This window comes from Dipodomys ordii, unplaced genomic scaffold (genome assembly GCF_000151885.1).
Source record: "Dipodomys ordii isolate 6190 unplaced genomic scaffold, Dord_2.0 Scaffold138, whole genome shotgun sequence".
Taxonomy (NCBI): domain Eukaryota; kingdom Metazoa; phylum Chordata; class Mammalia; order Rodentia; family Heteromyidae; genus Dipodomys; species Dipodomys ordii.
This window is the reverse complement of record NW_012267354.1, coordinates 1,253,135-1,278,960: the sequence shown is the minus strand read 5'-3', so window position 1 is coordinate 1,278,960 and position 25,826 is coordinate 1,253,135. Positions and strand designations below refer to the sequence as shown.

Below are 25,826 nucleotides of genomic sequence, written 5' to 3'. Positions count from 1 at the left end.
GGAAAAGCAGATATACATGCCATGTTCAACATGAGGGGCTGCCTGAGCCCCTCAGCCTGAGATGGGGAAAGTTAGGGGTTTGGGCACAAAGCTTGTATGTGGTCAGGAAATATAGGCATCATCTAGAGATCCTCAGCAGGGTCAGGGTCCCTCATCTTTCCTTCCCTTCCCAGGAATTACTGCTGCTCTTGTTCTCCTTGGAACTGTAGTCATCAGAACTGTAGCTATCACTATTATGAGGAGGGAGAAGAGCACAGTAGAGAAGTAGTAGTATTTGACTTTTCTTCTCTCACTGGGATATTCTAAGTCCCAGATAAAATGTGCCCATCTCCTGTTTTGTTACCATGAGGCACCATTCACATATGCATGCTTACTCATAAACTCTGAGATATTATTCTCACTTTACAAATGAGAAAAATGAACATCAAAAAAGGTAAGCAAGACTTATGCCTGTGATCCTATCTATTCAGAGGCTGAGATCTGATGATTATGGTTCAAAGTCAGCCTGGGCGGGAAAGTCCCTGAGACACATCTCCAATTAACCACCTCAAACTAGAAGTGGAGCTGTGGCAGAATGCTAGCCTTGAGCAAAAATGCTCAGGGACAGTGCCCAAGCCCTGAGTTCAAGCCCCATGACAAATAACAAAACAAAACAAAAAGTTAAGTGGAACAAACACAAAATGTATAAGCAACTGGAACACAAAGCAACCAAAATCTACTGATCAAGTTTTCAAATTCAGAACTATCTTATACTTCTCATGTGATACAAATGGTAATGTTCACTGAACCCTTAAAAGTGACAAGTGGTAAAATAAATACATAAATTCATTTAAGAGATATGATTTCATCACAAAAACACTGAAACTTAACTAATTTTTTATTTGTCTTATTTGACTTCTCATAAAGGGTGGCACAGCTAAGAATTTTCTTTCACATGATTTTAAATCTATATTCACTTCCTCTCTATTCTCAGACTTTTCCATAAGAATATTCACTTTAATCAAACTTCTATTGGACGGCTGGTAAAGTGGATATACAATGACTCTTTCAAACTCTTTAATGTCTTTCTTTACTCTCTTGCACTTCTCAGGTGTAGGTAGCTGTTCTTGACTTTTTCTCAAGATTCGGTCCTTGAGTTTTTCCTCTATAATCTCTCTCCCTCGGGTCATTCGCTCCTGATGATCTTTAATTTGTCTCTGTTCTCTCTCATTTACTTGTTTTCTTCTTTGCGATTTTGGGACGCAAGGCTTTTCTGGCACAATTTTGGGTAATGTTGTTTCACTGGGGGGTTGTGGTTGTCTACAAATTTTGTTCTTAAATTCTTTAGCCTGTTCTGTTCCATGTATGTGCCTTTCTATCTGTTTCCTGTCTCTCTTGGGTAACCAGCAGTATTGTTTTGGTTCCTCTATTCTTTCTTTTGTTCCTCTATTCTTCACTTCTGTCTTTAATTCCGTGCCCTTCTCTGCTGTCATCATTTCCAACATTCTTTCATTATAGTAAGATTCTGCTCTGGCAAGCCAGTAGTCAAGAGAAACAGCTTGCTCCTTACAAAGTGTTTCATGCTCCTCTTGGCATTTTTGAGTTATCAACTGTCTTGCTGCTGTTGTATGCACACCACCTAGATTCTGTTAAAGTGAGGTTCAGAATTTCATGAGGCAGTAATCTACTTCCTTGAACACATTTAAACAAGAACCTACTCTCCCTATTTTTTTTTTGTTGTTGTTGTTGCTTGTGGGACTTGAGCTCAGGACCTGCACTGTCCCTGAGCACTTCAGCTCAAGGCAAGTGAGCCACAGCACCACTTCTGATTTTCTGGTGGTGAATTGGAGATTAGAGTCTCATAGACATTCCTGCCCCAGCTGGCTTTGAACCCCGATCCTCAGATCTCAGCCTCCTGAGTAGCTAGGATTACAGGCATACGCCACCAGCATCCAGCTCTACTCTCTCTATTAACACCAAGAAAAGATAAATGCTCTTTGCATTTACTTTTGTGTAATCATTTAAATTTTATTCCTTTTACTCTCAGGCAAACCTGGGAGCTCTGAAAATGTGAATGGCCACAACCAAAAGGTGTGTGTGTATATGTATATAAATATACATATATACATATATTTGGGAATTTTCAAAATAATACGTTGTTGTTAACCATGGAAATAGCTTGGAAACATTTAGCAGTATATAAAAGCAAAGGTGGGGCTGGGAAGGTGGCTCAGTGGTAGAGCGCTTGCCTTGCATGCCAGAGGCCCTGGGTTCAATTCCCCAGCACCACATAAGCAAAAAGAAAAAAGCCGGAAGTGGCACTGTGGCTCAAGTGGTAGAGCGCTAGCCTTGAGCTTAAGAGCCGAGGGACAGTGCCCAGGCCCAGAGTTCAGGCCCACGACCGGACCAAAAAAAAAAAAGTGAAGGTGTCACTTGGGCTCTGAGTAGAGAGCCCATACTATATGATATGAAGATAACTAATTTACCAAGATCTGTTTCTCCAGTGGGGACTGTTGACCTGCAGCAATCCTAGGATCTTTAGACACATGTGCCCAGGCCAATCTAGAAGATAAAAAAAGCCAACATAAATTAGAATGTGGGATATGCCAGCACATCCACTCATTACTGTCTGAGTCAAAGAACTAAATTGCTTTGGCCAAGAACAAGGGCCACTTCCCCAACGGAAACCATTCCACTTCCATGCTGATCCTAAGGCTTGAATTCATGGCCTAGGCACTGTCCCTGAGTTTTTGTGCTCAAGGCTAGTGCTCTACCACTTGAGCTCCATTCTGGCTTTTTATGGTTAATGTCCCATGGACATTCTTGCCCGGGCTGGCTTCAAACCACGATCCTCAGATCTCAGCCTTCTGAGCAGCTAGGATTACAAGCATGAGCCACGAGCACCCAGTGAGGAATGCTCTTTTAGTAAGCAGGGAATCTTCCATATGGACTCAAACCATACTTCTCCTGTGGACTCAGTGTGAACCATTCCAAATCTTGTATTTGTGATTGGCAAGGGAAACAAAAAGGCTCCTTGGTAAGTCCAACTTCTTTTCTGCATGGTTGCTCAGTCTCCAAGTCTTTCTTGTCTTCTGAGATAATTTTAGACCTTTGTTTTATCAGTCTGTTCTGCAGTTTCTCAAGACGCGCCTTCTGTGCCTCTATCAATACATACAGCATCTCTGTTCCTTAATATTTTGAAAAATTTGCTCATATTTGCTTGCCCATCCCTCTGTCTGGATGCTTGAGGCTGTCATCCATCCTTAACTCTAAGTCCATTTTGAGACAATTCTCTGTTGAAAACTTGAGTTCTTCCAGGTTTATTTATAGCATAGGCTGATGGTCTAGACTATGAACTTTTTACAGGTTTATGAGGTCATATTTAAATCACTAAGAATTCCTGGCAACTCCCTTTGTGACTTATGTGCCACTTACAGTTAAAAGCAAAGGTTTGGAGACTGACAAGGCTACATGTGAATCCTAATTCCATACTTAGTGTGTCACTCAGGAAACGTCACCTCTGCATCCCTTTCCTCATCTATAGAATAAAGAACTAGAACAAGAGAGTGGCACCATGTTTGACATATGGTACGTTCTCAGCAAATAGGAGCTGTCTGTCTGCTATCTAATATTTAGTCACATGGACTTCTTAGGCACATTCTTATTTGGTTTTTTTTTTTTTTTTGGGTCCGGTCATGAGGCCTGAATTTTGGGCCTGGGCGCTGTCCCTCAGCTCTTCAGCTCAAGGATAGCGCTCTACCACTTGAGCCACAGTGCCACTTCCAGCTTTTTTCTTTTTGCTTATGTGGTGCTGAAGAATCGAACCCAGGGCCTCTGGCATGCAAGGCAAGCACTCTACCACTGAGCCACCTTCCCAGCCCCGCACATTCTTATTTGTATGTGACCGCCCCCCCTTTTTTTGCCAGTCCTGGAGCTTGAACTCAGGGTCTGGGCACTGTCCCTGAGCTTCTTTGACTCAAAGCTAGCACTCTACCACTTGAGCCACAGTGACACTTCTGGGTTTTTCTGTGTATTTGGTACTAAGGAATTGAACCTAGGGTTTCATGCATGCTAGGCAAGCACTCAACCACTGTGCCACCTTCCCAGCCCTTACTTTAATTTCTTTATGTATAGTATCTGGTGTTTAGTATTAGTCTGTGATCTTAACTTCTCACAATTACTTGAGTATCCTTATCACATATTTAAGCATCTTTCTTATAGTCAATAACATTGTGTCTTTTTGTTCAAGCATTTGCCAATCTTCCCTAAAGTTCATAGGATTTTTTTTTCCTTTTTTACAGGCTTGGCTCAAGTGCTATCATTTTATACTCAACACACTTTGTGTTCCAATTATTCATTTGGGCACTTTGAGTCAGATTTCAACTGTGCACGCCCAGCCTCAGCTCAAAGCCTGGCACAAATGCTTGGTATTTATTGAAGAGTAAGCTTCTAATGAGAAAAGGCCATGCCTTATAATGTTTGTGTTCTTTTATTGTATTAGGATAATATTCAATTGATGATGGATATTTACTAAATGTTTGTCAAACTATATGTTTGTCAAACTATAAAGGTAAAGTGGTAATGGTATAGGGACATAGGGATGTGGCTTGATTGTAAAGTGCTTGTTTAGCATGCATTAGATCCTATGTTTGCTACCTAGCACTGCCAAAAAGAAGGGTGGAGGGGAGCTAATTTCAAATTCTACTCTGAAAGGAGCTAGACAGAGGAATAAAAATAAAAGCTTCCTGGAAGTGGCGCCGTGGCTCAAGCGGTAGAGCGCTTGCCTTAAGCTGGAGAGCGCGCAAGGGCAGCGCCCAAGCCCAGAGTTCAAGCCCCATGACCAAAAAAAATTAAAAACTTTCTGCTATCTCAGCAACTGATCTCCCTTTATAAGACAAAAAGATACCTGAGAGTCTTAATCCTTTATCATGTCTCAGGTTTATAGCAGAGAAAAGAAGATGGAAAGAACAAAGCTTGTACCTTTCTGAGTAGAAAACAGTGATGATAAATCCAGAAGTTGCATGTAAAGGAGCTTGGTGCAGCTCTCAAGTTCGGTGGGTGGTTGTAGGAAGGCCAGAAGGAACTAGGAAACTTATCTAGATACTGTTCCTTCAGGACAAATTTCTACTTATATTTTAAGTTTCGGATGAGTGAGAATAGCATTATCCCCATGCTTTGTAAAAGATTAGGAAATGTCAACTGTCGGCCCAATGGATGACAACAATGATTTGGAGTTGGATGAATGGAAGGCATGGTATGAGGGAAGGGGGTGTCCAATGATCCGTACTGAAAAACAAACTGACCCAAATATTACAACACTCTAGTCTCGCCCATCTGGCAGGCACATAAAGGAGAAAAACAATCTAATTTATTCCTGTTACACCACCTCCACAACCTGAGAATGCCAGTAGTCCCACTTATCCCTCACCACTCCAGCCCCTTAATAAACTATCTCAAGTACCCAGAACGGACCCCCCAAAACACAAGAAAGTGGGTGGCTTCTGCAAGGAGGTATTGGCCAGGACAGGAGGACCCAAGGCATAACAGCCCTTTAAATGTTTGACTTTTGTCTTTAACCACTGCATAGCCGCAATACAGGGAAGGGAGAGAGGAAAGTCTCCAGAACGGCAAAAGTTATAGACTTCTCACCAACGCAATCAGTACTCGGTACATTAAGTACAGTTTTCGGGGAGATGTTCCCCCCGCGACGAAGTCTCTGTAGAATGAGAAAGAAAAATGAATAAATATCCCGGGATTGGGAGCTCGTTGGTAAAGCCTGCTGCAGCAGCCCACCTGTGCATCCTAGTCTCTTTCTCCCTCCTCGTCACAGTACCGAGAGGAGCTCGGCGTTGCGCCCTCCGCCCCGGAGCGGTTCGGTTCCCGCAGGGGAGCTAGTGCGCCACTAATTATGACGTCAAGCCCACCGACGCGGGCTGTGTCGACACTCTAGCCCGCCAGGAGCGCTCGCTGCTCCTCCGCCGGCGCCGAGCGGACGCTCTAGCCCACCGAGTCGGTCGTCGCTTCTCCAGCTGGCCACCGGCCGGCCTTTGGTTGGGCAAGTTTCCGGCTCTTGGGTCCCAGAGGCGGGAGCTGTAGGTGAGGAGGGGGTCCTTGGGTTATCTAAGCCTAACTCCTACGACCGAGTAGGAATGTTCCTGGAGTCGGGAGGTTCCCCTCCCTTCCATCCCCCCCCCCACACCCCTATAAACTTGGTGTTCTCTTCCAGCCCCTGACCGCATGGCGGCCATGAATTTGGCCAGCACTTGCTCCAGCTTCCAGTCAGACTTGGATTTCTGTCCAGAGTGCGGCTCGGTCCTGCCCTTGCCTGGGACTCAGGATGCGGTCATCTGTACACGCTGTGGCTTCTCCGTCAACGTGCGGGGTGAGAGGTCACGGCGGGGTCCCTCAGTGGAAGGCTTGGGATGGAAGGGCTGGGGTGGGGGGCGTGGAGAACTCTAAAATCGGGTGGGTTGGGAGGGGAGGCCCTAGCGCAGAAACCCAACACTGGTATATTTGGTTTAAAGAAAAAAGCAAGCAAAAACTGAAGGGTAGGGTGCGAGGGGGGAGGGCTTTGCGGCTATTAGTTGCCACCGTTGTTTTCAATATGTTTTTAATAACTTTTTGGTGGGGGAGGTCGGTCGTGGGGCTTGAACTCTGGGCCTGGGCGCTGTCCCTGTGCTCTTCAGCTCAAGGCAAGCGCTGTACCACTTGAGCGCCACTTCCATCACTATGTTTTTACTGCCCAGGCAGACTTCGAAGGGAAGGTGGTGAAGACCTCAGTTGTTTTCCATAACCTCGGGAATGTCAAGCCTATGTCTATGGAGGAAGGACCTGAGTCGCAGGGACCAGTAGTAAGTTAATGAGATCAAGAACTGACTCCAGAGCCGGGAGGGTGCCCATGGCTCACGCCTGTAATCCTAGCTACTCAGGAGACTGAGAACTGAGGATCACGGTTCAAAGCCAGCCCAGGCAGGAAAGTCCGTGAGACTCCATAAAGAAGGTGGAGATAAAATGACGTGGGGTGGTGATGGTGGTGGTAGTGGTGGTGGCGGCGGCAGCGGCGGTGGTGATTACAGAGATTCCACGAGGTGGGGCTGGGAAGGTGGCTCAGTGGTAGAGCACTTGCCTTGCATGCATGAGGCTCTGGGTTCGATTCCTCAGCACCACATAAGCAAAAAAAGAAAAAAGCCGGAAGTGGCGCTGTGGTTCAAGTGGTAGAGCGCTAGCCTTGAGCTGAAGAGCTGAGGGACAGAGCCCAAGCCCAGAGTTCAGGCCCCACGACCGGACCCAAAAAAAAACAAAAAACGAAACAGAGATTCCACGAGGGAAAAGGGGGAGTCTTCAAAGGGATGTGATAACCTGATTTTTTGGGGGTCAGGAGGGCCGGTTGTGGGGCTTCAACTCTGGGCGCTGCCCCTAGCTCTTCAGCTCAAGACTAGTGCTCTATTACTTGAGCTACAGCGCCGCTCCCGGTGGTTAATTGGAGAAGAGTCTCACAGACTTTCCGGCCCAGGCTGGCTTTGAACCGTGATTCTCAGATCTCAGTCTCCTGAGTAGTGATAGTCTGATTCTTTTTTTTTTTTTTTAATGTGTAGAGCTGGCTGAGTGGAGGTGGCTCATGCCTGTAATCCTAGCTACTCAGGAGGCTGAGATCTAAGGATCCTGGTTCAAAGCCAGTCCAGGCAGAAAAGTCTCTGAGACTCTTATCTCCAATAAACTACTAAAAAGGCCAGACATAGCACAATGGCTCAAATGGTGGAGCTAGCCTTGAGCATGAAGAAGCTCAGGGACAGCACCCAGGCCCTGAATTCAAGCCCCAGGACCAGAAGGAAAAAAAAGTAGGGAGCTATGACTAGACCTTCCTAATCCACCTGGTTTTTCCTAGGTTGATAGGCGCTGCCCACGATGTGGTAATGAAGGAATGGCCTACCACACCAGACAGATGCGCTCAGCTGATGAAGGACAAACTGTCTTCTACACCTGTACCAAATGCAAGTTGGTATCCTTTCCCTTCCACTTGTCCCTTCTGTGTGTTTGCTAACTTAAAAAATAAAGTGGCAAGCTGGTGGCTCACGCCTGTAATCCTAGCTACTCAGGAGGCTGAGATCTGAGGATCATGGTTCAAATCCAGCCTGGGCAGAAAAGTCTGTGAGACTCTAATCTCCAATAAACCACTAGAAAACCAGAAGTGGTGCTGTGGCTCAAGAGGTAGAGTGCTGGCCTTAAGCTGAAGAGCACAGGGACAGCACCCAGGCCCAGAGTTCAAGCCCCACGACCAACAAAAAAATAAAAAATAAAGTGGCAGACTTTTTTGTTTATTATATTGGTGTCACTCTACCAGTTGAGCCACATTCTCAGCCCTTTTTTGATTTAGTGTGTGTTGGTCCTGGGGTCTTGGTGCTGTCCCTGAGCTTCTTTTGCTCAAGGCTAGCTAGAATCCTACCAGTGGAGATAGAGCTCCATTTCTGGCTTTTTTAGTAGTTTATTGGAAATAATCTTAGGGACTTTCCGCAGGATGAGGATCCTCAGATCTCAACTTTCTGAGTAGCTTAGATTACAGACGTGAACCACTGGTTCCCCAGCAGATTTAGTTGTTTTTAAGATAGCCTCTTGAGTTTTTGCCTAGGATGGACCTCATATAGGAATCCTGTTGGTAATTGTGATTACAGATGTTTCTCACCACACCCAGCTTTTTTATTGAAATGGGGTCTCCATAATGTTTCACCCAGGCTGGCTTGGATCATCAATCCTCTTTTTTGCATCCTAAGTAGCTGCGATTATAGGCATCACCACCTTCAGTGTGGTCCCATGGGCCTCAAGCATGTTAGGCAAGCACTCTACTACTCAGCTATACCTTGAGCTCTCTTATACTGATCTTGTTTGGGATTTATTAAACTTTCTGAAGCTGAGATCGATTTATTTTTCATCACCTTGGGAAAATTATCAGATGTTATCTCATTTAATATTGCCTTGCCAGAAGTAGAGGCTTATGCTTGTTATCCTAGTTATTTAGAAAGCTGAGATTGAAAGAATTGTAGTTTAAGGCCAGATCTCAGTCTTCTCCACCACCAGGACCTTGTTTCCTTTTATTATTAAAAGTATAGTATATACACTAAACATATCAGGCACTAGTGGCTCATGCCTGTAATATTAGCTACTCAAGAGGCTGAGATCTCAGAACTGCAATTTGAAACCAGTGTGGAAAGACAAATCTGAGAGACTCTGATCTTCAGTTAACTGGCAAAAAGCCAGAAGTGAAGGTGTGGCTTAAGTGGTAGAATGCCAGCCTTGAGCAAAACAGCTAAACAATAGTGTGAGGCCTTAACCCCACTAGTGGCGCATACATACACACATATACGCACATGATATTTTCAGTTTAATAATTCTGATAATAGTTTTTATAATGATGATGCTATCTTCTATTTCTGCTGAGTCATTCTGTGATTTTTGATTATCAGAGACTTTTTCTCCCCCCAACTCTCCCGCCAGTCCTGGGTCTTAAACTCAGGGCCTGGGCACTGTCCCTGAGCTCTTTAGCTCAAGGCCAGCACTCTACACTTGAGTCACAGTGCCACTTCTGTTTTTTTTTTTGAGTAGTTTATTGGAGATAAGAGTATCACAGGGCTGGGAAGGTGGCTCAGTGGTAGAGTGCTTGCCTTGCATGCATGAGGCCCTGGGTTCAATTCCTCAGCACCACGTAAGCAAAAAGAAAAAAAGCCGGATGTAGCGCTGTGGCTCAAGTGGTAGAGTGCTAGCTTTGAGCTGAAGAGCTAAGGGACAGTGCCCAGGCCCAGAGTTCAGGACCACGACTGGCCCCCCCCCCCCCCGCGAAAAAAAAGTATCACAGACTTTCCTGCCCAGGCCCAGAGTTCAGGACCACGACTGGACCCCCCCCCCCCACGAAAAAAAAGTATCACAGACTTTCCTGCCCAGGCTGGCTTTGAACTGTGATCCTCAGATCTCAGCCTCCTGAGTAGCTAGGATTACAGGCCACTTTTTTTTTTTTTTAATGAGGCAGTCTATGTAACCTATGTTGGATTTAAACCCTGGATCCTCCTCCCTCTATGTTGTACTTAAACTCCAGATCCTCCTAACTCTACTTCTGGGGTGCTAGGATAAAAGACATTTGCCAAAATGCCTATATCAGCATTTCCAGGTTTCACATTTCACATCATTTTTAACCACTGTAAAGATTACGTTTACTTTCTTTACCCCCCTTTACCTTTAACACCCCCCCCTTCCCGGTCCTGAAGTTTGAACTCATGGCCTAGGCACTGCCCTTGAGCCTCTCTGTGCTCAAGGTGTAGCACTCTACCACTTGAGCCACAGTACCATTTCCAGCTTTTTCTGTTTATGTGGTACTGAGGAATCAAACCCAGGGCTTCATGCATGCTAGGCAAGCACTCTACCACTAAACCACATTTCCAGCCCTATCTTTACTTTCTTACCATACCGTTAATGTTTTAAAAATATTTAGTTAGGTAAATCTTTCAAGAATATTTTCCAGTCTCTACTTGGTTTTTTTTTTAACTTTTTATGAGCAGATTTTTGATATATGAAAAAAGATTTTTGTTTTTGTTGTTGTTATACAAAGCTAGGGATAGCTCTGTACATGCAAAGCCCACTTTCTGCCACTGAGATACACATTCTGCCTGAAGGTTTTTATTTATTTTATTTATTTATTTTGTCTGTCATGGGGCTTGAACTCTGGGCCCGGGCGCTGTCCCTCAGCTCTTCAGCTCAAGGCCAGTGCTCTACCACTTGAGCTACAGTGCCACTTCCGGTTTTCTGGTGGTTTATTGGAGATAGGAGTCTCATGGTCTTTCCTGCCTGGGCTGGTTTGAACCTCGATCCTCAGATCTCAGCCTCTTGAGTAGCCAGGATTACAGGTGTGAGCCACCAGCGCCTGGCAGGTTTTTATTTTTATTTTAGGGGAGACAATGGCTTTGAGATCACTATTCTGTTCCTCTACTTTCTGAGATTTTGAGATTTTTTTAAAATTAAATTCAGTTTAGTCTTTAAAAAAATTATTGGCTAAAATTATTGGTTTGTGTACTTGTGATAATTAGACATGTTACTGTTAATCCCAGCATTTTTAGTTATTTTGATGTTGGAATTGGAAGGATTTTTAGGAGAACTAGCTCTTCACAATCATAAATATAAGTCCTTCCTTGGTTATATTGCTGAGTAGTTTATTTACACTGCTAGAAGCTCTTCCTTTGCTTGAATATAACAACTCCTTTTTTTCTCCATAGGTTTCAGGAAAAGGAAGACTCTTGATCTGTTTTTCTGGACAAGTCAACAATACCTCCTCCTCTTTAGAAGGTGAAGGTGTTATTCCTAGGTACCTCATCCATCCTCTTTGGTTGTTCACAAAGAAGTGTTGGGCTCATCATGTGGATACTACCATTGTCCCCAAAGGACTCTTACCCCTAGTCGAGTTTATTAAAATTATATATTTTTATAAAACCTTGACATGTTATTTATAATCTAAATTCTAAGAGGAATTTAAATAAACGTGCAGAGAAATGCTTGTGAAGAAAAAAAAGCCCACAATGACAAAATCATAGAGCCAGAAATGAGGCTCATATGAAAAAGAAATGATCACCTATTTGATGCTAACACTGTCTAAATCTTGTTACTGAATGAAGGAAATAAAAATTGGGAGTTTGACAACAGAGTCAACATAATGTTGACCAGATCCATTGGTATATAAATTCAGACCAAAAAAAAAAACAGATATTAAGAGATAAAATTATAGTATAACTGTAGGTGGGCTTGCCTAGCATGCATGAAGCCCTGGGTTTGATTCTTCAGTACCACATAAACATAAAAAGCTGGAAACGGTCTGTGGCTCATTGGTAAGGGTTAGCCTTGAGCAAAAGAAGCTCCAGGACAGTGCGTAGGCCCTGAGTTGTTGCTGAATTGTTTTTCTTTTTTTCCTTCCTTCCTTCCTTCCTTCCTTCCTCCTCCCCTCCCTCCCTCCCTCCCTCTTTCTTTCTTTCTTTTTTGTCAGTCGTGGGGCTTGAACTCTGGGCCTGGATGCTGTCCCTCAGTTCTTCAGCTCAAGGCGAGTGCTCTACCACTTGAGCTACAGCGCCACTTCCGGTTTTCTGGTGGCTTATTGGAGATAGGAGTCTCACGATCTCTCCTGCCCTGGCTGGCTTTGAACCTCGATCCTCAGATCTCAGCCTCCTGAGTAGCTAGGATTACAGGTGTGAGCCACCAGTGCCCGGCTTTCTTTCTTTCTTTTTCTTTCTTTCTTTTCTTTCTTTCTTTCGTTGGTTGTGGGCCTGAACTCTGGGCCTGGGCACTACCCCTCAGCTCTTCAGCTCAAGGCTAGTGCTCTACCACTTGAGCCACAGTGCCACTTTCAGCTTTTTCTGCTTATATGGTGGTGAGGAATTGAACCCAGGGCCTCATGCATGCAAGGCAAGCACTCTACCACTAGCAACCTTCACAGCCCCTAATTTTCTTGATTTGAACTTTGGTTTTCTTTTTTGGCTTAGAACTCAAGGCCGTATGTGCTAGGCAAACACTTTACTGTTTGAACCACTTCCCAAACCCCTACATCAAAAGCATTTTAGAGGAACAATGAGAACATAATCAAGTTCTGATTCTAGGAATCACTATTTCTGATTTATTTTGCTTAAATGGAATTAAGTAGCAATGAGTATCTTGGAATTGCATGGCCTATATAGTTCTCAAACATAATCTCTTGTTTGACACCCTCCCACCTTCACACACACTACAACTAGTAGATATGGGAAGGGCAGTCTTCCTCACTGTACATTTAACTGTTCTACATTTGGCTTTCCTAACCCAATCCCCAAATTTAAAACATTTTTTTACTCCACTTTATACCTTCCAGTTACTTGAGCTAAGTCCCAATCCAATGGGGGTTTTTTTTGTTTTTTGAGATAGGATCACCCTAACAGCTGGGACTTTCCCTTTCTTTACCTCCCTCCCTTTTTTCTTTTTTTTAATACTAGGGCTTAAATTCAGGGCCTGGGTGCTTTATCACTTGAGCCACAGCTCCATTTCTGGCTTTCTGCTGGCTAATTGGAGATAATTCTCACTAACTTTCCTGGCTGGGCTGGCTTTAAACTGTGATCCTCAGATGTCAGCCTCCTGAATAGCTAGAGATGTGTGAGCCACAAGCGCATGGCGGTATATAGTGTCTAGTGAGTAGCAATGGTGCATTTGTTCGCCCTTTGTCCATTTCTGAGCCCCTCTTACCCTCCTAAAAAGATAAACAAGATGAAAAGAAAAAAAACCAGCAACAAAGAAAGGAAGTTTTCCGCTTCCTGGAGTTCATTTTAATAAAGTTTATATGCTCAGATGCACATAGGCATTGTGACTTTCTGTTCCTCTCCTAAGAGTATCCTCCTTTGATCTGTGTCGTGTAGACTTTGGTTCTTAATGACAACTGCTCCCAGGTCCCGTTCTCACGAAACAGACCCAGATGTAACAACAAGGATATAGGCCTTGGTCGTGATCCAGTCTCCATGATATCCATTTCCCCACCCAGGGTTAAGGACCAGGAGATTGGCTCAGCTACTGCGGCGCTTGCGCGCTGCCGTATTACGGCGGAACCAAGCCAGTGACGCCTGCGCCGTAACGCATTCGGGGGACTGCAGAATGCGTCACACCCGGAAGTGCAAAGCCGGAAGTGGAATTAGGTTATTCCCCAGGGGTGGGGAAACAAGAGGCCCTGTAGGAGGGGGAGAAAAAAAAAAAAAGGCAGAAGATCCTGGCTACTACTGTGAACCGGATACCGATTCTTTTAGAACTCAGAGAACAGCAAAAGGGAAGGGTGTCTCATCCCCCTTCCTCCCCTCCTCCCTCTTCTCAGCCCTAGCCATGGCTGAGGCAGGGGCTGGGCTGAGTGAGACCGTCACTGAGACAACGGTTACCGTGACAACCGAGCCCGTGAGAAAGGCGGGGGAGTGGGTGGTGGTGGGTGGTACTGTTTGGGGGTCTGGAAGATACCCTTCCAGGAGGGAGGGCACAGGGCTCTGGAAAGTTGTTGGGGGGCCTGGGCGTCTGGGAGGAGTGGGGGCGACTGTCGGGTTGGGAATGATCTCAAGGGACAGGAGATGTTTTGAGTGGCAGACATCGTACTAGCGGCTGATCCTGGCGTCCGTAGTAGGGAGTTAGAGTTGGGTTGTAGTTGTTGTTGCTTGCTGTGGTGGTCTGTTTAAGGGAAATTGAGGGTTAAGGACCTAGGATGGTACTGGGAGGAAATGAAAGGCTGCGTGAGAAAGCTTAGAGGCCAGCAATAGAGGAATTTGCCCAGAAGCATAGATAATTGAATGGATGTCAACGAAAGTAGAGGGAATGAGGGGACCAAATAAGAAGATAGCATTTTGAAACATTAAAGAGGGGATATCTAAGTGGGAAATTGCTTTCAAAGGCAGAAGATTGCATTTGGGTTTAATAATGTGTGGATTCGGGGCATTTCATAGTTTAGAAGTAATTGTTACTGGAAATGCCAGGATGTTAGGGAAAAGACAGATATTAGGGAAGGGCGAGGCTTGAAGATGAGAGAGATAAAGAGAAAGCTTTCTTTTTATTTCGTGGGGTTTTTTTTCTTGTTTTTGTTTTGCAGACTTGTGCCACTAAGCTTGGCAAGGTTTTTGTTTGTTTGTTTAATGTGAAAAGGAATAGAGGAGGTCTTGAAAAAGAAAAGGAGGTCAAAGATGAGTTACTGGGACTGAGAAAATCATTTTCATGAGTAATACCACCAAGGATGATGTGGGGAAGAAAATGGAGAAATATAGAGGATTATATTTTCCTTTGAAGATTTTCTGGGACCTTCCCTATGTTAGGAATTGTGTCTTTTCAGTAATAAGTAATAGTCAAGGATTTGCTGCAGTTAAAGGCCCATCCTGTTTTTGTCATCTCCCAGCACTTGGCTCTTCTGCTGCTGTATCATCTGGTGGTACTGGGAATGGGAATGGGAAAGATCTGTAGGAACAAAACACCTCTTAACCTTCTAGGAGAACCGGAGTCTAACCATCAAACTTCGTAAACGGAAGCCAGAGAAAAAAGTAGAATGGTCAAGTGACACTGTGGACAATGAACATATGGGGCGTCGTTCATCAAAATGTGAGTAAACTGTGGGCCCCCAGTATCCCTAGAGTTCTGATTTGCTTCTATATATCTTCTGCTTTCTCATGTTCACTGGGCCCCCAGTCATTTTCTTAGTGGTTTTCTTAGCACTTCTCAGGGAAAAAAAAAAAAAAAAACAGTAAAGTTGGAGAGAAGAATGGTAGAGCTAGAAGGCCTGATAGCTAGGAGGTATCAGAGTGAGAAAAGTAGAGCTTTGTTCTTGGCTTTTCTAGCAGAGTAAAGTGGATGAGAGCCTGAGTTTCTGGTAAGGGGAGGGAATGCTGAAGAAGATAGAACCTGGAAGATGAGAGGAGACAGTGATAAAAGGAATTTTCAGAGATCCAGTGGGACTTGAACTGACTGGACTTCTTTTCTTTCTCTTTTCTTTCTTTCTCTCTCTCTCTCTTTCCTTCTGTCTGTCTTTGTCTTTCTTTCTGCCTTTTTCTCTCTTTCTTGTGTTGTTGATTGTGATGGTTGAATTCAGGGCCTGGGCACAATCCCTGAGCTCCTTTGCTCAAGGCTACTAGCACTCTACCACTTTGAGCCTGAGCTCCACTTCTAGTTTTTGTTTGTTTATTTTTTGTCTGTCATGGGGCTTGAACTCTGAGCCTGGGCGCTGTCCCTGAGCTCTTCGACTCAAGCCAAGAGCTCTACCACTTGAGCCACAGTGCCACTTCCGGTTTTCTGGTAGTTAATTGGAGATAAGAGTCTCACAGACTTTCCTGCCTGGGCTGGCTTTGAACCACGATCCTCAGATCTCAACCTCCTGAGTAGCTAGGATTACAGGTATGAGCCACGGGTGCCTGGCCACTTCCAGGTTTTTGGGTGGTTAATTGGACATAAGAGTCTCAACAGAGGCTTTTCTACTCAGGCTGGCTTTGTACCCAGATCCTCAGATCTCAGTCTTCTTTTTTTTTTGGGTCCGGTCATGGGGCCTGAACTCTGGGCCTGGGCACTGTCCCTCAGCTCTTCAGCTCAAGGCTAGCGCTCTAGCGCTTGAGCCACAGCGCCACTTCCGTCTTTTTTCTGTTTGCTTATGTGGTGCTGAGGAATTGAACCCAGGGCCTCATGCATGCAAGGCAAGCACTCTACCACTGAGCCACCTTCCCAGCCCCGATCTCAGCCTTCTGAGTAGCTTGGATTTCAGGCCTGAGCCACCAGCATCCATCCAGCCTACTTGCCTGCCTTTTTCTCTTCCTTTTTTCCTTCTTTCCTTCCTTCCTTCCTTCCTTCCTTCCTTCCTTCCCTTTCTTTCTCTCCCTTCCTTCCTTCCTTTCTTCCTTCCTTTTTTTTTTTGGCAAGGTTTTGCTATATATAGTTCAGGAGGGCTTAGAAATCACCCTGTATGACCCAGACTGCCTTCACACACACTAGTCTTCCTACCTTACTCAGCCTCCTGAGTGCTTGGATTATTAGGATGTATTACCATGCCTGGCTCTTAACTGAACATCTATTCTTCCTCTTTTTTAACTGAGCTCCTCCCTCCAAATCCAGGCTGCTGTATTTATGAAAAACCTCGAGCCTTCGGCGAAAGCTCCACTGAAAGTGAAGAGGAGGAAGAGGAAGGCTGTGGTCATACACACTGTGTACGGGGCCATCGAAAAGGACGGCGTCCTACAACTCCAGGAGCGACCCCTACGACCCCTCCTCAGCCTCCTGACCCCTCCCAGCCTCCTCCAGGGCCAATGCAGCACTAAATTCCTCTCCCCTACCATTCCTGTGTCTGTCTGGCCCTGAATGTATCCATATGGCTACCTGAAACTAAACCCTTGGTTTGATCCCTACTCTAGCCCCCTCCTTCCCTCTCTGTCTGATAGGGAGAAGAGAAAGAGGAGGCTGGACAGAGATCCTAGAATCCTGACTTGCTGCTATTCCAGAACCCAGGCCTTTGGGTTCCCCTAGCCCTCATTTCAGCCTCTTTACCCCCAGTTCCCCTTGTAGGGATCTAGGCATCTTGGTCCCAATCTCTTCCCTTTATTTTCACTGCCAAACTGCCTGTCCTGGGATCCAGTTATCTTGGCCCCCTGCACTGTCAACTTGAGTCCAAACACTGAAATTGGGTTTTCAATGATCCCAGCTTTCACTGCCAGGGTCCCAGTCAGATTCCAGGCAATTTTGCCCCAGCTATGCTTGTTAATCCTGGCTTAGATTTCTTCCATTTATACACATATATAGTCTAATTTTTAGTCCTTGCCTGTGGGATATGAGAATTTATGGGAGACCACAGGGCTCCCAGCACTTCCCCTGCCGATCCGTTCTGCCCTTAAAAGGAGTCTGTAGAGAGGTCTTTGCCAGTCATTCATACCTCTGATGGAAAGTGGAACAGGAAATAGTCTTGTCATCTCTCCCCACCCTAGTCATTTGCCAGGAACCCTGGGGTTCCTAGGCTTAAGACTTGAGTAAAGGATTTTCTTAGCCTTTAGTTATTCAGCTTCAGAGACATCTAGTACAGCTTCACAGCCTGGGTCAGTGGGAGAGGAAAGCAATGGGAGACAGCAAAGAGAAGGGGCATACTGTACTGCTACCCCATCCTTCCTAAGCTTTGATGTCTCCACTAACCCAAACGGTGGGCTGCCTCAGCCCTCCCTACACCTGGTTATCATTTCCCAGGCCTCTTGCCATGCACAGTTGCAGAGATCAGTCAGATCTTTACCACCACTGAGATCTCATTTATTGCCACAAATGCACAAAATAAATAACCCATCACAAAATGTGTTAAATACGGGCCCATTTATACATACGGGAAAAGAGAGTATGTACAAGGATGTCTCTGTCATTCCCAGGTTGAGGAGAGGGGAGGTAGCACCATTGAGTGGTTCCTTTATGTGCAAGGGACAGTTTTAAGAGGGTATTTTTTTTTAATGGAAAAAGGCTATGTAAGTAGTCACGGAAGAGTTACTAAGTAGAGCTGGCTTGTGTGTGTGTGTGTGTGCGCGCGCACACATACACACACACACAGAGTGTATTTGGCTTCCTAGGGAGGAGGATCTTGTTTCTTGTGGGGAGCGTTCAGAGTGGACCAAGAAGCTCCAGTCTTCCAGATGTGTAGGAGGCACTGGTCTTATGATGCCAAGAGAGGCAAGGCCTTGGTAGTAAACGTTGGGCTGCTTACCAATACTGATGGGCAGAGTGCCTGATGCCCAACCCAGGCCTGGAATAGTACTGAGAGGGGAGAACTCCTGTGGGAAGTAAAAAGAGTGAGAGCAAAGCTGCAGCTGTGGGCACAGAAGGATCTGGAAGCCGGCTGAAGTCATTTGAGGGAGAATGCGGGTTTGTGGGGGGGCTATGGGCGTGGTCATTTAAATGAGCGGCGATTTCACCACTCGAGAGGAAGCAGCCTTGAGGCTGGCTGGCCAAGCTGGAGCGGGTGCCAGGGGGGTCTCAACTTTCTCCTGGCACGATCCGCAGGGGGGCGCGGGGGTCGCAGGTGCACAGCAGGGGGAAGATGCGCTCGCCCAGGGGCCCAGGTGCCTGGAAGGCAAACAGCAGGTCCAGCGAGCGGCCGTCGTAGAAGGCCACGCGGCCCCGCTCCCAGTCCAAGTCCACGCGGATGCGCCGCGGCGGGGGGCCCGCGCCGCCCAGCAGGGTGGGCTCGGGTGCGGTGAGGGCCCACAGGCGCCCGCCGCGGCCCTCCACGGCCCACACGGCCTCCGCCGGGCACAGCCGGATGCGGCCCTTGCGTTGCACCGACTCCCCAGCCGCGCCCACGGCGTAGCGGCTCTCCCCATCCTCTTCGTCCTCCCCGGAGGAGTCTCTGCCGGAGGCGGTCTCCGCGGTCTCCACCTCCCAGCAGTGGCGACCGGCCCCGAAGCCCTGGGCGCCCAGCACGGCCGGGAGCTGATCGAAGCGCGCGGGGCCGTCCAGGGGCGCGGGCGTCCCCGGCGGCGCCAGGCGCACGCTGCGGCGGTCGGTGGAAACCAGCAGGCGGCGGTGGGCGGTGCCCGGGTCCAGGGTCAGGTCGGCTGCAGAGGAGGAGGCAGTGTGAGGGCGGTTTCCCAGTCTGGAGCGGGGTCGGGCGGAGAACAGGCCATCGAGGGCACAACCTAGGCACCAACTCAGAAGGCAGCCGCGAAATGGATCAGGCCTGCGCGCTGATGCACCCCCGTGGATTTGAACATGGGGAGGGATGGTGGCGGCCCAGGCAGAGGGGCTCAGCGCGGAGGTCCGGTGCGTGTTTTGTAGTATTGGAGGAGGAGAAGGAGGAGGAGAACTAATACTTCAATCGGCTGCATCTGGGGTGGGGCGTGGGAGCTGGGTCAGCAGGATGGGGAAGGTGGAACTCAATAAAAGACTGATACCTGATACCGGAACCCCAAGTGACGGAGGGGAGGGGCACTCGGAGGAATCCAAGACATCCTGCAAAACCAGCCCACCCACCTTCGGGCACAGGTGGTGGTAGACTGGCTTATTTCTCCCAGGGGCATGGGGTGGAGAAGAAAGTAGAGATAGCCAAAGGGACCTGTGTGTATGGAGTGCTTTAGGTGGGATGATGGATGACTCTGAGGATAGAATATCTTTGCACAATTTAATAAGGGGTGGAGAGCATCTTCGGGAAGGAGGGGGAAGGGAAGAAATAAATGGTGTGGGGGGGCGATGATGGAGTCTTTGGGACCCTTCTAGACAAGATTGATATAAATGGTGGAAGCTCAGAGATTTCTGAGAGGCAGGCAGGGTCCTGAGCTCCAGAGGTCTGTTTAAGTGTCATTTGCTAGAGGGATATGGGCTGGAATATGAGAAGGTAAGAACAGACATTGTTCTGGCTTAAATTGTGCCTTCACATATGAAAGATGGGTTGAAGTACTCCAGTGTCTCTAAATTGACTTTATAGGGTCTTTATAGAGGTAATTAACTTTAAAATGAGGTCATTGGGGGTGTTCCTAATACCTTATAAAAAGGGGAAATTTGAACAGAGACAAATGCACACACGGGGAAGACCATGACAACATGAAGAGCATCTATAAGCTAAGAAACTGAGAAGCTGCCAGAAGCTAGGAGAAAGGCATAGAACTGACTCCTCCTTAGTCTCAGAAGGAGTCAATACTGTTGATACCTGGATTTCAGATTTCTACTTCTAGACTTTGAGATGATAGATATCTATGCCAGTGGGGTGCTTGTGGCTCATGTCTGTAATCTTAGTTACTCAAGAGGATCAAGGTTCAAAGCCAGTCCAGACAGGAAAGGTCATGAGGCCCTCATCCAATTACGTAGCAAAAAAAAAAAGCCAAATATGGAGCTGTGACTCAAGTGGTAGAGCAGCAGCCTTTATTTTAAAAAGGGAGGGGGGGGCTGGGAATGTGGCTAGAGTGCTTGCCTAGCATACATGAAGCCCTAGGTTCCATTTGTCAGTACCACATAAACAGAAAAAGCTGGAAGTGGCGCTGTGTCTCAGGTGATAGAGTGCTCGCCTTGAGCAAAAGAAGCTCAGGGACAGTGCCCAGGCCCTTGAGTTTAACCCGTAGTACCAGCACATAAATAAATAAATCGAATGTCCATACCTAATTGTGTTACTTTGTTATAGTAGTTGTAAGAGCCTAATGCAGACATCAAAAATCATTTTTGAGAGCTAAAATGGAGCAAATTTAGCAATTCTCTCATTTGGTTCCTTTTCTTCCTAGTCTGGTGCCTGTGGCTCACAACTATAATCCTAGCTACTCAAGAGGCTGAGATCAGAGGATAGAGGTTTGAAGCCAGCCCGGGCAGAAAAGTCCTTGAGACTCTCATCTCAGATTAAGCACCAAAAAGCTGGAAGTGGAGCTGTGGCTCAAGTGGTAGAATGCAAGTCTTGAGAAAAAAAGAAAAAAAAAAAGCTAAAGGACAGCACTTAGGTTCTGAGTTCCAGCCCAAGGACCAGCAAATACAAAAATCCTTTTCTTACCTGTAAGTCTATGAAGCATGTTTTTGACCACTGGGTAATCTTCAGGGAGATCTTCCTCTGAATTAGATGACTTGGGTCTTGGGACATCAAACCTAGACAGATGAGGAGAAGGGTCAGGAAACCTTTAGACAAATCTCTATCTTCTTCCGATGCCCCTACTCCTTACCCACTCACTTCTCTAGAGCAGGATCATACAAAGTCACACCCCCAGTAAACCTGCTTGTAAATGCTGATTTCAAGTTGTGTGTGTGTGTGTGATAGCAATGTTTATTACTAGTGTGTGTGGGGGGGAGATAGCAATGTCTACTGCTAGTGGAAAAGAAGAAACAAGAGTAGTAGAACTCACCGTCTCCATGTCTTCCTCATATCCTGGGGTGGGGAGAAGAAAACAGAAATGTGAGTGCTGGGTTTATACTGTGAACAGTCCTCCCCTCACCCCAGCCCTGCCCCACGTGACTAAGTAGGTGCTGTCCCCATCACCTCAGTTGGACTCAACTTCTTTCCCTCTATTTTCCTTTTTCCCATTTATTCTCTCTTCTTCCTCTTTTATGACCTTTCCTTGCTCTCATTCCATCCTCACCCTTTCCTCTCATTCCCCTAATTCTACCCCAATGCCTTCTTTTTTATTTTTTACTTTTTGGTCTTGGGGCTTGAACTCTGGGCCTGGGCACTGTCCCTCAGCTCTTCAGCTTAAGGCTAGCACTGTACCACTTGAGCCACAGCACCACTTCCAGTTTTCTGGTGGTTAATTGGAGATAAGAGACTCATGGACTTTCCTGCCTGGGCTGGCTTTGAACTGTGATCCTCAGATCTCAGCCTCCTGAGTAGTGAGGATACAGGCGTGAGCCACCAGCACCCAACTCCAATGCTTTCTTTATCCTCTTTATCTTTGTCCTTCTCAATGCCTCTTTCTTGCCTCCAGAGTCATTAACTTTGCACTCCTACCTTGCCATCTGCAATCCTGCCTTTGACAGTAGCCCCAACCTAGCCATCACCCTGAGTATGCCCCAAATGTCCACCCCCTCCTGCACCATCACACAAACACACCCTGAGCCCTTGAACTAAGAGTTGGTACATAAAATCCTTACAATAACGCTGCTTCCTCTCTTGTCATAAAAGCCAGTGGCGTTTATTGGGCTCTTTGTTTTGTGTCTCTCTACCTTGACCAAGGAGGCGGCTGGACTTGGATGTGTTCCAAGAGGCCCAACAAATCTCAAGGAGACCCACAGGAGCCAGAAGAGGGCGCTGGATTATCTCCTCTCCAAAAACAGGGATCCCCTCCACCCTAACACAGATTCTTCCTCTTCACTGTCTAAGAAGGATGGTTGGAGCAGGCCAGTGCGGTGGGGAGGGGGAGAGAGGAGAGGAAAGGCAACTTGCCTAATTATGCCAATTACACCTAGACTAATTAGGCCTGTGAAGACTTCAAAGGGCGGAAGCAAGACTCAAGACAGGATGAGCTGTTGGGGGCAAGCCAGCCTCAGACGCCTGGGGGTCGCCAAGCAAATGGGGCTGGTTGGTGGCCAAGGAATTTGGTACTGGGAGGAGGGCAGGGTGGGAAAGCAATAAAGCTGGGATGTGGAGGGAAGGCGGAGACCCCAGTGTTTGCTCTGGGGCACCTGGCTTCCACCTGTCACCGCCTCAGCCTGGGGACCTGGGAGGAGCTGAGAACAACATCACAACAACACCCGGCTTGGCTAGGTTAGGCCCGGAGTTCGGGAACCTCCACTCCCACTAAGGGCTGTTTGGATGTGATCCTTGTCCCTCTACCCTTTAGACAGTCGACTTCTTTCCCTACAGCTTTTTCTGCACTCCTTTCTCCAGCCTCTTCCTCTTGGTTCGCTCATCATCCATCGGGTCCCCTGGCTGTCCTAGCTGGGTCACCAGCTCCCCTCTATCTGCCAGCTCGGCCCTTCCTAGACGCAGCCCTGGTTCAGGCTCCTGCGCTTCCCGCGCACATCACAGGCACCAGGGGTCTCCAGAGATCTTCACATCCTCTCTGCTGCCCAACCCGCCTCTCCCTCTCCCAGGCCTCTGTCCAGCCAAGCCCGCCTCCGTGGACCAAGAATCAACTCCTTCCCATGGTGCTTCCAGGCACCTTTGACCTTGAGGACAGCTGGAGACTCGGCTGCTCCCCTCCCCTCCCCACACCTTCTTCTCACCTTGCCCAAAGCCATCACCCAGGGCATGTGTGAGTCTTCCCCCCGACCTCTTTCTCACCATAGCTGCGGATTCACCAAGCCTCCCCCGGCCCCGCACCAATCTCACCTCTCCGTGCGGGTCCAAGCAGCCCATGGTGGGAATGCGGCCTCCTCGACGTTTCCCCGTGCGGGCCCCAGGCTCCGCCAGCTTCTCCCGCAGCCCACGGCTGATCCGCACCTCCACGGCCAGCCGCACGTTAGACCTCAGGCTGCGGCGGGGACACGGCAGGCCGCAGCAGGGGCAGGCGGTGGGGGGCGCCTCCGCGCCGAGCGCCGACGGGGCCCCCCAGCAGCGGGCCAGGCACGCGCGGCAGAAGCTGTGCTCGCACGCCAGAAGCACTGGATCCTCGAAGGGGCCCCCACACAGCGGACACGTCGCCAGCTGCTCCAAACGCTCCACCAACCCTGGGCCCAGCTCAGGCGCCTCCATGGGAAGCTGGGGTCTGGGCGCCACCCTTTCCGAGACCCCCGCGATCGCGGGCGAGAGCGCAGGTGGCCGGCCGCCCCGACTGCTGGCTGACTCGATGGCCCTCTCTCCGCCTCCCTCATGAACTTTCTGCCTTGGGGATCTGCCTCTCGCTCCAGATAGTCTCGGTCTTGGCGAGTCTCCCCCACCACGTCAGGCTTTATAGGGAGGGAGGAGGCTCTGGCAGGAGGTAAACATCCAGCCTTGCGTAATACCTCAGCTGGTTCTCCCGCTTCCCTCGGTGAAGTTTGGGGAAGGAGAGTGGAGAGAATCTAATACCCTGGTCCTCTCCTAAGAGGTGGTCACTAGGGGGCGCTCTGGGGACAAGGTAAAGGATACGTGGGCTGGGTAGACCCCCCTGGTTACCCCTCCAAAAAAAGCCAGGAGCTCGCCTAGCCCCATGCCTGCGGTGCGCCGATGGGCAGCGTGCCTCGGGCTCGCTCCTGGCATTGGCGCTCACATCGCCAGGGCGTGAGTCATTCCAGGTGGCTGGCACACCTACATCTAGGGGCCGGGGGCCGGAAGCTCGGATCCTGGTTGGTGTGGCTTTGGCAGGCCTCGAGTGTTGGTGTGTGTGGCTGTCATTGCCGGCGCCTCTCTGCTTTCCCTCTTCCTTACCTATTAAGGGCCTAAGGACACTGTGGAGCTTTGGGATAAGGAGTGGGGGCAGACGCCCACATTCCTGCCTCAAGGAGTCAGGGAAGGCCTTTTGCTGGCTCCCAGGGCCTCTCTTCACTTTCTTATGTCTTTCTCATGCTTTCTTTTCTTCGGTGTGTTCTTATTTTCATTTTTCTTTTTCTCTCCTTTGGGATGGCCCCAGAATGATCTATGTCAATGGTCTTGGATCACTGAGACCCAAAGAACAGGGCTTGTTGTCAAGATCACACACCAAGAGAATGACCAGACTGAGGAGCCATACCCACATCTTCTTCGGATTGTGCCCTGGGTATGACCTCTTACCACTGCAGATGCCTGAAGCTCTCTCTTGCTTCCTGCTCCCCTCCCCCCAATTTCTTTCCTTATACCCTCTTCCCTCACCTCTTTCTGTCTCTTTTCTGCTACCATCCTTTTCTTCTCTCTTCTTTCTTTTTCCTTGTCCTTTCCTCTCCCTCCCTCCTCCTCTCTTTCTACCATGTCATGTGTCTCTAGACTGGCTACCTTTGGGGAGGTGATAATAAGTATATCTTTGGCTATGTACATTTGTGATCATGCAATTTGCTGTGTAGCAGTTATGTAGATATAGATGTCCAAAGGTCAATATGCACGCACAGATACACTTGTGTAGTGCAAACATCGCAAGTATTTCTCAATAGTTTCATATCCATTGAATATCACTAGTATGGACACCAGGATTATTTAGGGGATAGAAGGACATGCTCAACCAAAACATGTAAAGAGACACTCTGTCATTAGTTTTACTGCCAACAGTAACAATAATACCAGAGCACAGAGTCTTTATGGAGCAGCAGCACTTTATTACATACCCCCTCCAGCGCTCTTCTTCCTCCTCCCCTATCCCAATTAGGAAGATACTCAAGTATGACAGGGTGGTAAACAAATCTGCACAAACAAATGTATGTACATTTGTTTGGGAGCAACACTCCCTGCTCAGTGCTCATAAAATGCACAAACAAACCTTAAGCACAATACCTACAAGGATGATCACAATCTATTGGGCAAAAAGTTCATGTCTATGCTATAGTACGTAGAATTATTTCCCACTCCCCCCCCCAAAAAAAAAAGATACCACATTCTATTTCCTGGAAACTGTGACTATGTTACCTTATTTGGAAATGGGGAATTAATGTGTAGCTGGAACAATTAGTTGGGCTTAAAGTACGGAAACTATTACACTGGTCCACAGAGCACCAGCATAAGAAGTACTCAGCCCGACATTGCTGGCTTTGAAGAATTGAGAAAAGGAGCTGTGATTTAAGGAAGCCCTCAAGCCCTTCTCCCTCTCCCTAAAAGACCTCTAAAAGCTGCCTCTAAAAGCCGCAGAAGCGATGGTAATGGATTTTCTACTACAGCATCCAGATAAAACCACGCCCTGCTCACACCTTGATTTTACCCAGCGAGACCCTGTCCAGACTTGTGAACTGCACAATTCTAAGACAATAAATGTATGTTGTTTAAGGCACTAAGTTTGTGGTGATGTTGTTACAGCAGCAATAGGAAACTATGTGCTTGT

General features: G+C 47.5%; 4 protein-coding genes across 5 annotated transcripts; 2 read left to right on the top strand and 2 right to left on the bottom strand.

The window, feature by feature from the left end:
* Positions 1 to 859: 859 nt before the first annotated feature.
* On the bottom strand, positions 860 to 5,856 carry LOC105997063 (putative uncharacterized protein ZNRD1-AS1). The gene is made up of 3 exons (XM_013031340.1): positions 5,773 to 5,856; positions 2,466 to 2,541; positions 860 to 1,625 (listed from the first exon to the last, which is right to left on the bottom strand). The coding sequence occupies exons 1-3, from the start codon at positions 5,778 to 5,780 to the stop codon at positions 870 to 872; spliced, it is 840 nt and encodes a 279-aa protein (XP_012886794.1). The 5' UTR covers positions 5,781 to 5,856; the 3' UTR covers positions 860 to 869.
* Positions 5,857 to 5,980: 124 nt separating this feature from the next.
* Znrd1 (zinc ribbon domain containing 1) lies at positions 5,981 to 11,452 on the top strand. Of its 2 annotated transcripts, none has more exons than XM_013031349.1 (5): positions 5,981 to 6,062; positions 6,206 to 6,361; positions 6,730 to 6,830; positions 7,865 to 7,974; positions 11,235 to 11,452. In XM_013031349.1, the coding sequence occupies exons 2-5, from the start codon at positions 6,217 to 6,219 to the stop codon at positions 11,257 to 11,259; spliced, it is 381 nt and encodes a 126-aa protein (XP_012886803.1). In that variant the 5' UTR covers positions 5,981 to 6,062; positions 6,206 to 6,216; the 3' UTR covers positions 11,260 to 11,452. The 2 variants fall into 2 exon arrangements, with proteins under 2 accessions (XP_012886803.1, XP_012886802.1); XM_013031348.1 differs by having other exon boundaries at positions 5,981 to 6,075.
* Positions 11,453 to 13,613: 2,161 nt separating this feature from the next.
* On the top strand, positions 13,614 to 17,799 carry Ppp1r11 (protein phosphatase 1, regulatory (inhibitor) subunit 11). Its single transcript, XM_013031347.1, has 3 exons — positions 13,614 to 13,911; positions 14,982 to 15,090; positions 16,588 to 17,799. The coding sequence occupies exons 1-3, from the start codon at positions 13,621 to 13,623 to the stop codon at positions 16,788 to 16,790; spliced, it is 603 nt and encodes a 200-aa protein (XP_012886801.1). The 5' UTR covers positions 13,614 to 13,620; the 3' UTR covers positions 16,791 to 17,799.
* Positions 17,800 to 18,474: 675 nt separating this feature from the next.
* Positions 18,475 to 23,713, bottom strand: Rnf39 (ring finger protein 39). The gene is made up of 4 exons (XM_013031346.1): positions 23,237 to 23,713; positions 21,315 to 21,337; positions 20,969 to 21,060; positions 18,475 to 19,055 (listed from the first exon to the last, which is right to left on the bottom strand). The coding sequence occupies exons 1-4, from the start codon at positions 23,597 to 23,599 to the stop codon at positions 18,475 to 18,477; spliced, it is 1,059 nt and encodes a 352-aa protein (XP_012886800.1). The 5' UTR covers positions 23,600 to 23,713.
* Between the last annotated feature and the right edge of the window lie 2,113 nt (positions 23,714 to 25,826).